The 14,938-nt window shown below is 39.5% G+C and overlaps 1 protein-coding gene across 1 annotated transcript in view; it reads left to right on the plus strand.

Moving 5' to 3' along the window:
• Positions 1–12,224, plus strand: part of LOC125032431 (F-box DNA helicase 1-like) — a 16,928-nt gene extending 4,704 nt beyond the window's left edge. Inside the window, exons 6-15 of the mRNA XM_047623552.1 lie at positions 241–436; positions 685–878; positions 4,002–4,088; positions 4,296–4,428; positions 6,266–6,343; positions 6,454–6,582; positions 6,845–7,783; positions 9,503–9,606; positions 9,935–10,049; positions 10,248–12,224. Of these exons, the coding sequence (XP_047479508.1) occupies positions 241–436; positions 685–878; positions 4,002–4,088; positions 4,296–4,428; positions 6,266–6,343; positions 6,454–6,582; positions 6,845–7,783; positions 9,503–9,606; positions 9,935–10,049; positions 10,248–10,466 (2,194 nt within the window). The 3' untranslated portion in view covers positions 10,467–12,224. The remainder of the gene's footprint in view (positions 1–240; positions 437–684; positions 879–4,001; positions 4,089–4,295; positions 4,429–6,265; positions 6,344–6,453; positions 6,583–6,844; positions 7,784–9,502; positions 9,607–9,934; positions 10,050–10,247) is intronic.
• Positions 12,225–14,938: the final 2,714 nt, after the last annotated feature.

A 14,938-nucleotide genomic window follows, 5' to 3' on the forward strand; every position in this document is an offset into this window, starting at 1 on the left:
TTGTATAATGCATGTAAACTCCTAGTCTGTAAATAGGTCTAACTACAATTGATAAATCAAGCTCACTATGGTATGCGTGCATGTGTCATCCCAGCAGCATTGTGTTAATGATCTCTTCTACCATTGATGAATATTTCTTGCAACACAATAAGAAACAAAAGCGAAAGCATACGTATCTTCTGTACGGTTAACAATGTTCTTTTCTTTCTTTCTTTTTCTTTTCTTTTCTTTTCTAAACAGGTACCATTACATAGTCAACTATGCCTTGTATCTGTATGAGAATCGGTGGACTCTGACTCCTGCGGACGACCCTGGGAGGCTAAAACAGAGTCATTGTGGCCAGCAATCCTTGCAAAAGTTCATGAGTTACAAGCCAAAAGTACAACATACTCATGAACAGATGAGAATTATAAACCATGATATTAAGCCAGATCATGTAAGTTTTTGTGTTTATTTATTTGCTTATTCATATTTTATAAGTTAACATTGGGGAAGATCAGATATTTTTCTTTTTCACTGATTCTAAAATGAGCATGAATATCCTGCAGTCTTATTATTATGAAATTCACAATGAGTCACGCAGCAAAGTTGCTCTATATGATGTGATGTAAATATCATTCCATTTTTATATTGGTATCATATATCTTCACCATATTTTTAAGGATGTCGACCATTCACCCATAGATTGTGAAAATCGTAGCCTTTGCTGGGACTGGCAAAACCACCACCTTACTCCAGATGTGCCAACAACGTCCACACCAGAAGTTCTTGCTTGTGGTCTACAATAAATCGGTAGAGGAACACTGCTCCAAGAGTTTTCCTACTAATGTGAAAGTTAGGACAGCTCATGCCATGGCTTTCGCAAATGTTGGCAGAAGGTAATTTCCTTGTCTTCACTCTTTCTTTCTAGTCACTTGAGGTCTGGAGCAAAGGCTGTAGTAAATGCACAACACATCCAAATATCAAGGAAAACAAAAATAGGGGAAATATACACCATGGAAATTACTCATGTACCAACCATACCTTCTTATCCCTGATAGAGCTACTGTTGCAAGATCAGACATGACAGAATTTTTTTCCAGCCTTGGAGTGAAGATGCTGCTTGCACCGGATCTCATAGCTTTACTGCAGTCTGTGTTCTAAGCAGCCTCAGTTATTTCTTGCTTTGCTTTGCTTCTTGTGTGTTTGAGTTCCCTAAGTTTGTTTCTTTCCTTGTCTGACCACCCTTCATCCTCCCTTCTCTCTCTCTCCTTGAAAAATGAAGAGTGGGAGCATTTTGGATGAATGCATAAGTTCACTTTTTTCTCTTTCATCCTTTGCCTTTTGCTAATTCCTTATATTTTTTTTCTGTTTGTTTCTGCCTCTGTGTGGGAACTATAGGATGAGGTCTCTTTGTTTAGGGTATGTAGCTCAGGCATGGTAGTTGGACTGTTTCTTTAGGAAAGAAAGCAAATGGGATTCTCTCTCCCTCAGTTACCTTCTTCCTCTCTCCCTTTCAGTAGTTATGTTTCTCCCTTTTTTTTTATCATTTGTGTTGTCTTTGGCCAAGCTGTTTTGCTTTGTTGGTATTTTTTTCATCCTGGGTTTTTACCTCCTTGGACAGGAGAGGCAAGAAGGAAGATATGTCCCCTGTTATTTTTTAACAGGCCAGACAAATAGAACTTTAGGGGCTAACCCATGGTACTAACTGATGGAGATGGAATGAACATTGTGTGGCTCCAAACAGAGGGATCCTCTCTATGGGCTGAGTAGTTTGTGCCTCACCACTGCAGATGTTAGCTAGCACCAGGACTTCTCTACATCAGTACAGCCTTTCTTTTCCAGCTAGTTGTGGTAACCTTCTACGTGTAGTAGCAAGGCCTATGCAGCCCCTCTATATGCTGGTTAATTGTGGCAATCTAGGTAGTTGTAGCATAACTCTAAATGTTCTAGAAGCTGCTGTTGTACCCTCCCCTTATTCTCTGGGTCATCCCAGATCTCTCACCCAATCAAGACATTTTGCCAGCCCCACTTGCTCATTTCTTACCAGTCCTGCAGTGCCTTCCTTGCCTCCTCTCCATCTTTACCTAAGAATGGACTGAGATGGACTTGTTCCCATGGTTTTATGGCTGCATATTATTTTGTTGTCAGAGATTGATGATTTATGTAGATATTTTGTCTGCAATAAGACAATTTCTTTGTGCTTGAGACAAGACTTCATCTATTTTCAGATGGGCCTGCTGCCTTTGCCTGGAACTTCTCTTGAACGTAGATCTTGTCTATTTCTTTGTTTCATATCTCTTCCCTTCTTTTCTGTTTTAAAACCAGCATTTAAACTAGGAATCAGTAATTGGGGTATTAAATGAACAGAAAATCCTCTTCCTACCCATTCTAGTTGGTCTTATTTTGCAACAGTGGAGCTGATTAGAAGGGGAAGAGAGGAGGTTTCATCTATTTGTGTCTCCCTAGAATTCTGGATATACCTTGCAATATTGTTTATGTGAAGACAACACAGTGAATATTCCCAGTAGACTTTTCAGACAGAAAAAGTGCATCCATCTGCCAAGTACTTTCTGTCTTTCTGTCACAGTCTTTGTTGTGGTATTTGTCTTTGTCTGTTGCTCTGCTTCTTCCACTCTCTCTGTTTTAGTATAGAGTTTCTACTATTTTCTTTTTGAATGATTGATAGACTTGTTAAGCCCTGTCCTTTCTGCCATGAATCATACTTCATTATATAGAATGTGAAAGTGTTCTTTTGAAATCATTCTCTCATTTAATGTTTGTGTCATTCACAATTTTCTTTAGTATGTGTTCTTCATCAACTTTTCTCTCTCTTTCTTTCTCCTTCTCCCTTTCCCTTTCCCTTTCCCTTTCCCTTTCCATCTCCTTCTCCCCCCCTCTCTCTTTCTCTTTCTTTCTCTTTCTCTCTCTCTCTCTCTCTCTCTCTCTTTCTCTTTCTCTTTCTCTTTCTCTCTCTTTCTCTTTCTCTCTCTCTCTCTCTTTCTCTTTCTTTCTTCTTTCTTTCTTTCTTTCTTTCTTTCTTTCTTTCTTTCTTTCTTTCTCTCTCTCTCTTTCTCTCTCTTTCTCTCTCTTTCTCTCTCTCTCTCTCTCTCTCTCTCTCTCTCTCTCTCTCTCTCTCTCTCTCTCTCTCTCTCTCTCTCTCTCTCTCTCTCTCTCTCTCTCTCTCTCTCTTTCTCTCTCTCTCTCTCTCTCTCTCTCTCTCTCTCTCTCTCTCTCTCTCTCTCTCTCTCTCTCTCTCTCTCTCTCTTCTCTTTCTCTCTTTTTTCGCTTTCTCTTGCTTTCTCTCTCTCTCTCTCTCTCTCTCTCTCTCTCTCTCTCTCTCTCTCTCTCTCTCTCTCTCTCTCTCTCTCTCTCTCTCTCTCTCTCTCTCTCTCTCTCTCTTCTCTTTCTCTCTTTTTTCGCTTTCTCTTGCTTTCTCTCTCTCTCTCTCTCTCTCTCTCTCTCTCTCTCTCTCTCTCTCTCTCTCTCTCTCTCTCTCTCTCTCTCTCTCTCTCTCTCTCTCTCATATTCTCTCATATTCTCTCTCCTTTCCTCCCCCACCCTCTCTCTCTCTCTCTCTATCTATCTATCTCTCTCTATCTATCTATCTCTCTCTATCTCTCTCTCTCTCATATTCTCTCATATTCTCTCTCCTTCCCCCCCCAACCCTCTCTCTCTCTCATATTCTCTCATATTCTCTCTCCTTCCTCCCCCCCCCACCCTCTCTCTCTCTCTCTCTCTCTCTCTCTCTCTCTCTCTCTCTCTCTCTCTCTCTCTCTCTCTCTCTCTCTCTCTCTCTCTCTCTCTCTCTCTCTCTCCCTCTCTCTCTCTCTCTCTCTCTCTCTCTCTCCCTCTCCCTCTCTTTCTCTCTCTCTCACACACACACTCGGTTACATTATTATATTTTGTAATATAGAAGAGTACTGTTTTTTCTGTCTTTCATTATTCTCAAGAATAATTTTGTCTTTCCAATAAGACCGACTAAGGAAATAATTTCTTGAAAATTTGTCTCTCCTCTACAGGTTTTTAAGTATCCGTAGACTAGATGGGAACCTGAGCAGTAGCAAAATTTCCGAGTTTTTGGAACAAAAGGAAGGTGCTGGCAATAGGTATGGATTTGTTATTATGTCTCTTTAATTGGTAAGTACTAGTTAGGAATATAATCATAGTGTTTTTGTCATCACCTCTCTTTCTTTTATAAGTCACAGTTAGAAATATCATCATTCTTTAGTGTCATTTCTAATTTTAATTCTGTTTCTTTGCCAGTACCTTAGAAAATAGATAATTGATATATCTGTATTCTTGCACATATGCAGGTTCAGACGTGCTGCCCTTGTTAAAAACACCATTGAAATCTTTCTGAATTCTCATGATGACATTCTCACTCTGCAACATGTGCCTGTGAAGGACAAAGACCAGAATGATATCGAAGATGACTATAGACTGAAGGTATGTCACTAAAACTTACGTGGTATGTGAAAGTATGTTGCATTGGAAAGATACATGTGTTCAGGTATGCTGTATCAAACACTAAGGTTATGTTATCTCACATCAAGAACTTATAGATGATGAACTGTATTCCAAAATAAGTATAAATGAGAAGGACTAACTTCACAAGCTTTATTGTTTTTGGAATGATTTTGAAAAGAAATAAGGGTGTAGTAGCATTTTGATTTTTACCTCCCTTACATTTTAATGATAATAGAAAGAAAAAAAATCAGACCTCTCAGTCCATTTTTATTAGCATAATTGGTAGGAAAAATTGGAATTGGTTGTCTTGAAAATATTGAATATTTTGAACTGTTTGCCCTCATTTTATAGAAAAAAATGCCCATGATGTTTAAGATTTTTATATAAGTGTCTTTTTTCACATTTTTGGCATAAAGAATCTTTTAGAGGGGAATTGGAAACAACATAATTCTTTTTTCCTGTATGACTGAAGGGAATTTGAGTGAGAATATTTGAGGTGTCAGTTTTCACTCAATATTGATGGCATTATTTCCATTGATGGCATGAAACTGTGCAATTATGGGAGCGGGGATGGCACACAGCTAATCAACTATTGAGAACAATAGCCAAAATAATATCTGTATAAAAGGTATACAAAAGCTACATGGCATCAAAGATAAAGACTTAGTTGATAAGGTTGACTGCTTTAGACTGAATTATGTCAATAAGGTGAATGCTGGGTGAGAGCCCCTTACAAGAAACTGTTCCCTTATATTCCATGCATGGATGAATTAGACCTTTGTTAAGCTGCAGTAGTTGTTCAGAAGAAAAATACTGATGATACTTGAACAGAATTCCTAGCTTTTTGGAAGTAGACTTGGCTATAATGATTATACAAGTTTACCATAAATGATTAGATGTAACAATACCCAAAATGTTTAAGCAGTTAAAGGGATCCAGTAGACTATTATTGAATGTAATATCAGACTTGGGAAGGAATAGAGGACAGGGAAAAAGGGGGAACTGAGTTTTTCTTGCACTGACATTGACAAAATTCTGTTCTTCCCAGTTACTTCATCAGTTTATAAAGGTCTGACAAAAGTCTGTTCTTCCCAGTTACTTCATCCGTTTATAAAGGTCTGAGTCAAGAGATGCACAGAGAGTAGTACAAGTTTGGTGGCAATTTTAAAAGGAAGGTTAAGGTTTGAAAGAAGAGGAGGCATGCAGAGCTTTGTCATCTGTATAAGAGGGGGTACAGTGTATGGGAGAACTGAGAGAGTTTATTGATAAAGAGAAGAAACAAAATTGGAGAGAGAACAGCTTCCTGAAGTATACCATTGGAGGTGGGAAATGGTCCAGATGTAGCACCTGTGAAATAGATTTTGATAGAATGGTGTGAAAGAAAGCTGAAGACAATATTACAGGTGGAAAGCCAGTGAAAGGAAGTTTAGCCAAAAGAGCTTTGTGCCAGACTCTATCAAAGGCTTTAGAAGTATCTCAATCTATGGCATAAGTTCCCCCTAAGTCTCTAAGCAATGAAGACCAGATTTGAGTTAAGTAGGAAAGGATATCACATGTTGATCTTACTTTACCAAACCCATATTTGTAAAACAATAGCAAAGAGGGAGACTGTAGATGTCAAAGGATGTGAACATTTAGAAGGATTTCAAAGACCTTGGAATAGTTGGAGTTACTGAAACTGGACAGTAATGAAAAAAAATAGAATGGGCTCCTTTTTAGGGAACTACTGGAATTACAGTGGAAATGAATGATTTGAAATTTTGTAAGTGGTTGAATAGTTAGAAATGCTTTACCTTTTTCTCTTCCACACTTTCAGATACTTTTGTCTGATGCAGAAGCAGTATGGAAAGAAATGAAGCAGTGTTCCCCAACACAGAAGATAGCCATGTCACAAGTAATAACTTTATCTTTTGACAACTTTTCCATCTGTTGTATACAGAGTGTGAAGAATAGGCTCTGAATCATTTCAGTATACACTGACAAGATCCCGTACTTACTTAACAGGATGGTCAGCTGAAGTGTTGGCAGTTGAGCAAACCGAGACTTCAAGGGTATGATGTTATCATGATTGACGAGGGCCAGGACATGAACACAGCCATGTTTGATATTTTTCTCAGACAGAAATGTGCCAAAGTAAGTGGACAGTCAAGTGTATTGCTGGAGATGTGGGTCATTTTCTTTTATGTGTTTTGAGAAAAACGGAAGAGTAGTTCTTGATTGATTTACATTCAACTATTATTTTGTTTATAAAGTCATTTAGTTAACATTTTGAGTTTACTTAAATGAAACTTGTACACGCAATATTAAAGGAGGTATATTAATCAGATTTTTGGGTATATGAGTATGTTGAAATGGTAATCATCAACTTAGTATCATATTGTATTGTGTATTCCAGGTAATTGTTGGTGATCCTCATCAACAGATTTACTCCTTCAGAGGGGCAGTTAATGCTCTTCAGATGGTTCCAGCCACACACACATATTACCTCACACAGTCCTTTAGATTTGGGCCTGAAATATCATATGTAGCAAATTGTTCATTAGAGGTTCTCAAGAATGTGCAAAAGCAGACACTTGTTGGTGGCAGAAAGCAAGACTTTGTGTATGTCAGCAGCAAGAGTGAGCCAGTTACTTCATCTGGTAAAAAACTTAGTACAGCCTACTTGGCAAGGATGAATCTTACCATATACAAACTTTCCATTTCTATGTGTCTTGATGACAAGTATTCTCATATGTCCATGAGCTTTGCTGGAGGATTAGCCAAGTATGGGTTTGATACAGTCTTAGATATATACAAACTTTGGCAAATTCAACAAGGATTTGGAACAGCAGAATCGTTGGGCATCAAAAACAAGCTTATTGCAAAATTCAAATCTGTTTTTAGTCTTAGAAAATTTGCTGACAACATCGATGACCATGATTTGTCCAACAAGATCAGAATGTTTGATTACAGCGGAACCAAAACTCCCTATCACCTCCAGCTGTTGAACAGAAGATGTAATGGAGAACCATCGAGGTCTGATATTGTTTTTAGCACAATTCACAAATCTAAAGGACTGGAGTTCGACTGGGTCATTATGTTAGATGATCTCGTTCCTGTGAACTTGCCATATCAAAATATGAAATATGAAGGAGATGAACACAACTTAATGTATGTGGCAGTCACACGAGCAAAATTGTGGCTAACTATTAACTCTGCAGTCTTGTACACCTTAACTGCAGCTAGAGAAAAATTTGAAGTAATAACAGGAAGGCAGGAGGTTGATCCAAATCACAAATGCACCCAGTGTGGGGAGAAGGACATTGCCAACTCAAAAACCCCTCTAGTAACAAAGGTGAGGTTCTAGTTTAAGGACAAGATTCTTTCTGTGTCTCTGTGTCTATGCCTATGCCTCTGCCTCTTTCTCTCTCTGTCTCTTTCTCTCTCTGTCTCTGTCTCTGTCTCTCTCTCTCTCTCTCTCTCTCTCTCTCTCTCTCTCTCTCTCTCTCTCTCTCTCTCTCTCTCTCTCTCTCTCTCTCTCTGTCTCTCTCTCTCTCTCTGTCTCTGTCTCTGTCTCTTTCTCTCTCTGTCTCTGTCTCTTTCTCTCTCTGTCTCTGTCTCTTCCTCTCTCTGTCTCTATCTCTTTCTCTCTCTGTCTGTGTCTCTTTCTCTCTCTGTCTGTCTCTTTCTCTCTCTGTCTCTTTTTCTCTCTCTCTCTGTCTCTGTCTCTTTATCTCTCTGTCTCTGTCACTTTCTCTCTCTGTCTCTGTCTCTTTCGCTCTCTGTCTCTTTCTCTCTCTGTCTCTGTCTCTTTCTCTCTCTGTCTCTGTCTCTTTCTCTCTCTGTCTCTGTCTCTGTCTCTGCCTCTTTCTCTCTCTGTCTCTGCCTCTTTCTCTCTCTGTCTCTTTCTCTCTCTCTCTCTGTCTCTTTCTCTCTCTGTCTCTGTCTCTTTCTCTGTCTGTCTCTGTCTCTTTCTCTGTCTGTCTCTGTCTCTTTCTCTCTCTGTCTCTGTCTCTTTCTCTCTCTTTCTCTGTCTATCTCTGTCTCTCTTTCTGTCTCTGTCTCTCTTTCTGTCTCTGTCTCTCTCTTTCTCCTTCTCCTTCTCTTTCTCTTTCTCCTTCTCTTTCTCTGTCTGTCTCTGTCTCTTTCTCTGTCTGTCTCTGTCTCTTTCTCTCTCTGTCTCTGTCTCTGTCTCTTTCTCTCTCTTTCTCTGTCTATCTCTGTCTCTCTTTCTCTCTCTCTTTCTGTCTCTGTCTCTCTCTTTCTCCTTCTCCTTCTCTTTCTCTTTCTCCTTCTCTTTCTCTCTCTCCTTCTCTTTCTCTCTCTCCTTCTCTTTCTCTCTCTCCTTCTCTTTCTCTCTCTCCTTCTCTTTCTCTCTCTCCTTCTCTTTCTCTCTCTCCTTCTCTTTCTCTTTTTCTCTCTTTCTCTCTCTTTCTCTTTCTCTCTCTTTCTCTTTCTCTCTCTTTCTCTTTTCTCTCTCTTTCTCTCTCTTTCTCTCTCTTTTCTCTCTCTTTCTCTCTCTTTCTCTCTCTTTCTCTCTCTCTCTCTCTCTCTCTCTCTCTCTCTCTCTCTCTCTCTCTCTCTCTCTCTCTCTCTCTCTCTCTCTCTCTCTCTCTCTCTCTCTCTCTCTCTCTCTCTCTCTTTTATATTTGATATTGACAATGGTACTGATACAGTTATTAATATTGATATTGCTATTAATATTAATGTTAATGTTAATATGAATAGGAATAGGAATATTGATACTGATATTTACTTTAAATACGTTTAGCATATGTCTTATTTAGGTGGTTGAAAGATATATAAAAATTGTTATGAAAATAATTGCAACTTATGGATTTTTTTTGTTTTTGTTTTTTTTATTATGATTGCTATTATTATTAATATAAAATTTGTTATAAGAATAATTGCAACTTATGAATTTTATTTGTTATTTATTATTATTATTATTAGCTACAGCTAAGGATATTCTAAACCAGTTTTCCATTATGTCACTGCCAGTTTACTTAATAGGTCAGATAAGCTCTCTTCATCAACTTTTCTCTATAAATCTACTATTTATGTCCATTTTCAGGTTATAACTGTCCCAATAGGTAACCAGGGAGAAAGATTTAGAGGTGGCTATCTCTGTGAAAACTGCACCACCTTCAATAAATATGTCCCACCGATGACAATTGGGTATGTAATATTACTGACCGATTTTTTGTCGTTGTCTTTTACATTTATACTTTTATCTTCTAAAACAAGTATATTGGAGGTACAGTTATGCTTGGTGAATTTGTCTCTCCTATAGTGATTATACTAATCACTGAATCTAGTAAACATTGTTCTTGATCGATAAAAATTTGTACTCCTATATCTATTTATTTTTTTCTCTCATTCTCTCCTCTTTCTTTTATTGTATTGTTTTTGTTACCATTATCATCATCATTAACTCTTCTAACTATAAATACTAATTTTGCAGTGAAGTAAGTGATTTTAAGACTTCCATTTATTTTACAATCAGGCATGAATATGGCATTATTAAACTATTGAAGGACAGCTCCAGATTATGTAGACGAACTCTGCTGACAGGGAAAAAGGAATTCAATGACACGCCAGAAAATAGACACATGCATTTGGTAAGTGATGACTGAACCTTCTCGTGAATAATGGTAATAATAATGATTAAAAGAATGATAACACCGAGAGAAAAATAATTAGATAAAATCGATAAATAAAGTCTTGTCACAGCCTACAGTTCAGATTTTGAAGTATTATAACTTCTTTAGACCTTTTAATGTGTGTTTCTCCTTCTTTCCTTTTCTGTCTAAACCCAGGGATGGCAACAGTATCACAGTCATTCTGAAGCAGATTCAAACACTGACGAAGAATTCCCAGATGACATTGACTTCGAGGACCCAGCTCTCCTTGTTTTAGAGGAGGAGGCAGTACAGATAGAGCAAGAGGACAACAATGAGGTGGTTCCAAGAAGAGCTATAGAGCCTGAAGTTATTCAGATTGATGATAGAGAGCCTGAAGTTATTCAGATTGATTAATTTTGCTTTTGTGAAAGGAAAATTTGTTCTGTGATTTATTGAAAGGAACCAATGAATAGTGGTGATAGCAGATGTATTTTTATATGAATTTTGTATTTTTAGAAATAGTGTTAAATGCAATATTGATTCCAGATAGAGATTTGCGCTAGTTTTTTAGATGCTAAGAGCCTTGTCTACCAGATGAAGAAATTGGCAAGGATCCAGTTACAGGAGGAAAAACAGTATTTCAAAACATATTTAAAAGTAGTGAAAGATTTTTTTTTATTTTCTGCCAAAAAAAATCTATATGTACAGCTCTAGCAAGCTGGTCTACTGCTCTTTATGCCTGGTAATTGTGGCAGGTATGGACCTGCACTAGCTGTCAGTCTGGCACTAGAACCTTTAAATATGTTGCTCACTCCCAGAAAAAGAGTTAGAGATTTTAAAATGTGCCATGACACTTTCCCAAATTATCTCTAATTGAAAAGATAAAATTTCATTATCAGTTCACAGTAATTGCAGCCTCCACCAATTTAACCCAATCACCACATATTATATAATATCCCTGTAGTTTCTTGTGAACTTTGTAACATACAGATGGCTCCACATGTTCTCAGCCAGCAAAAAGTCTACTGACCGATCCTGATTTCCTCATTCCTTGAACTGCTGGGAAAATGTGTCTTTCTCATACTGATGATACCAATACTGTTATTTTTCTTATTGATTTTATGATTCTTAAATTGTTATTAAAATCTTGGTAATATTAAAGACAATGAATAGTACAAAAGACACAGGTGAGATATAGGACTGATAACTGACTCCTTGGTGACTAAGCACTTGTAGAGCCATCTATGTGTAAAGACAATAAATGAACTTATATTACAGTCGGCATGGCACATAATGACAGAGATCACTACATTTGGTTCATCCCAGTGACAAGCAACACCTGATCCAGTTCCATACCTATCAGTGTTACCAAAAGCGGAGATTTACAACTAATGGATCAGTGGTGGTTTTATCTGATATGTTTAGGAATGTACACCTTATCCCTGAGCTGGTGGGTTTAATAATCTCTGTTGAATTGGGTATAGAAGGAGGATTAGGTGGGAAAAAGTAGCCGCACAGACATAGCAAAATAGAATAGGGTTTCCAGGTTTCAAAAGCCAAGGCTGTATTGAGGTGATGTTGCTTTAAAGTGTAATTTATTAATATGCTCAGTCAAAGTGGCTCTAATTTTGGGGGCTGATTTTTAAAAAGTGATCTCCAGGCAGGGCTGTGTTGTCTCTTCACATCATTTGTTACTTATTCTTGTAAGATATTTTATATATAGCTTAAATAATGTATTGTTACTTTTTATGGTGTTACTTTTTTTATGGAGTTACTTTTAAAGTCATCCATATGCATGTTTTGTCAAACATTTTAGAAAGATAATTGTTTCAATGTAACATCCTTATTAAAATCTTCACTGCAGTTATCCCTATAATGACAGTGCCAGAAATTTCTGTGCCACTCATTCCGGTGACTTCTGGCAACTGTCTAGCCTTTTGGCAGGGGAGTATAGCTGAACTCCCTGCTCGACTTGCTTTATTTAGCGAGTCGTGATGCCTGTAGCCACATCCATCATGATGAGTTGGTTTTTCATGATGCGATGTTAAACAGTGTATTGTGTTTTATACTTTTATAGGAAAACTCACAAAGACCACTGTGAATAATTATTGTATAGACAATTTGAAAAATTGTTGAACTTTATCTTTCGGGATTCATAAATATGCACATATAGATCATCTTTTTCTTATCCTATTTTATGTACACAAATATTCTTGTGCACATGTGCCCCTGCACTGGTTAGCAAGCCCACTCTGACGTTCATGGAGGCTGGCTGGATTCTGTTTATCTTCGCACCTTGAGTATTGGTATTCCTCTCTTTAGAAGGATCATCCCTCAGGGTCCTTAGTTTCCCCTCATGGAGACCCTGAGAGGTGGACCTTTCTCTTTCCTACATACTTCAGGCTTACTATGACCAATAATGAAAATTCTGTAACCTTATCAGGAGCCCTGAGGCTCACCACTTTTTCAGCTAACCCACTGATTTTTATTCCCCGGGTTCCTCAAACCCTGACTCTCCTCAGATCACAACTCCGAACACTGCTACTACCACCCCCTCCTTGAAACCAGCTGTCAGCTCAGTCCATTCTAAGGCACCTTCTCTCCCAACATCCTCCACCTCATCTCCTTCACAGTCTTCTTCATTTACTACCCTCTCTTCCCTTATCACTACTTTTCATCCCCCCCTAATCCCTTGCCCTTTTGTCATGGGGGGACCATAGGAGCACTGGGGTCCACCCCTACCTTGGGCCTCAGTCCTTGGCTTAACCATTTTCTTTTTCCTTTCCTTCTCTTCTCTAACCCCTTCTGTCTTCCTAAGGTGTATGAGTCATGCTGAAAGGATGAGAAGCTGGTTTTATGTCGGTCCTTAATGGCCTCAGGGAGCCATGGGCACAGTATTCCCTTGGTTACTAATCTAACTCTTACCCTTAATTTCAGGCTCATGGCCAATAATGAAGACTTCATTAGCTGCATTGAGGCTTGTCCCTTCATCAACTAGCCTATCTTAATTAGACTTCTCTAGTTTCTCAACCCCTCCCCCTCCCTTGATCACAGCTCCAACCACTGCTACTACTACCCCCTCCTCGATGCTTGCTGTCAACTTGCCCCGTTCTGAATCATCCATCCTTGTAATTATTTTACTTTCAGAATGCATCACATCCTCCACTCCATTTCCTCCTCTCATACAGTCTTCTTCATTTTCTGCCCCCTCCTCCCTTACTTTTATTCACTCTTATTGTCCTCTCTGCAGTACTACCTCTCTTACCACCACTCCGTCTTCCTCCCTTCGCTTTTGAGAACTCTCTCTAGTCCAGCCAAGTGGGATCGTTTATTTGTGATTCCCTGACTTCACTCTGACAGTACCCTCCTATTCCAACAATGGAAGCAAAGTTTCCTTCTGCAGTCGTCCTGGTCGTTCACGCCCTGTCACAGTTACATCTGAGTCCCAAGCTTGTGCATTATCTACCCTGACTGACCTGCTTGTCTGCAATACTTACTGATACAACAACAGTACATTGCTATACTATACCTTGAGGCTGCCGAAAGTCTCCACCAGTATTACCAAGATTAGCTTCAGTAAGCATGACCTCCCCCATAAAGTTTATATTGGCAGAGTGTCTTGTCCTGTCTGACCATGTCGACACTCTCCCGTCGATGTCAGAAATGTTGGCGTTTTGGCATCCTGCCAAGTATCTTTGCTCCACAGCCCATTACCCTGTATGTGCCCAACCTGGTCATGGTCATTCAAATTGCTCAGTAATCAAGCACATGTGCCAATTGCAGTGGCTCCCATAATACATTTTATAGGGGCTGCCCTACCTACAAGTTTGAGTCTGAGGTAGCAGTCCTCAGATTCAACCTTGGCCTCACTTCCCTATCTACCCACCTTCTTCCAGTCAAATTCTTTTGACTTTCTAAATCCAGACAACCTCCTTCTCCCCAAACAATCTAAACGTTCCATTCCATCTTCTACCACATCCTCTCTTACACCTACCATTTCCTTAACTCCTCAAGATGCCTGCCCCCTCCCCCCCTTTCTTTCATTAGAAAACTTTCATTTCTCAGACGTCCCCATCCAACTTCCTTTCAAAAACTTCAGGGGACATTCAAAACTTTCAAATCATGACCCCCCCCCAAAAAAAAAAAGAAATAAAACACGTCTGTCCCTCATCCACTCTCCAATCTCTATGTTGCCATTCCCTCGACACAAAGTAGCTGCAGACATCCATCCCCTGCTCCCCTTCCTCCAACCCCCTCCAAATATACCCGCATCCCCCCTGCTCCATCTTACCCCCATCCCCCTGCTCCATCTTACCCCCCATCCCCCCTGCTCCATCTTTCCCCCCATCCCCCCTGCTCCATCTCCATTAATTATCATTAGAATGATTTGTATTTGAACCCGTGTATAGTATATATAAGTAGGTGTCCGAGCAATATAGTATATATTATTGGCTCCCACGTGGCTGGCTCCCACGTGGTGCGCCACGCTAGCCCAAGCAAGCACGTATGGCTCCCACATGGCTCGTTGGCTGCCACGTTGCCGTGCCCCGCACCAAGTGTGACCCGGCCTGCCGCGGGGAAGATATTAATAACTGCCCCACGCATACTCCCGGGGTATAAAAGGCCCAGGATGACCCAGGTCAGAGAGAGTGACTACAGAGAGTTCCTGCCAAGAGCCTGTCGGGTCAAGGCCGGCTGCTGAGCCAGCCGTCCGCCTCCCTCCGGGCTGACCACGCGCCCAGCACTAAGCCTTACCAAGACTTGTATCCGTGTGAATTATCTGTGTTGCTTACGCTTCTAAATAAAAGAAGTTAAGCCAACCGTCCCCTTTCACTACTGCTAAACCATATGTTTAAGGTGTCTAAATAGCCTTTACACCGTGTGTT

This window comes from Penaeus chinensis, chromosome 14, assembly GCF_019202785.1.
Source record: "Penaeus chinensis breed Huanghai No. 1 chromosome 14, ASM1920278v2, whole genome shotgun sequence".
NCBI classification, from domain to species: Eukaryota; Metazoa; Arthropoda; class Malacostraca; order Decapoda; family Penaeidae; genus Penaeus; species Penaeus chinensis.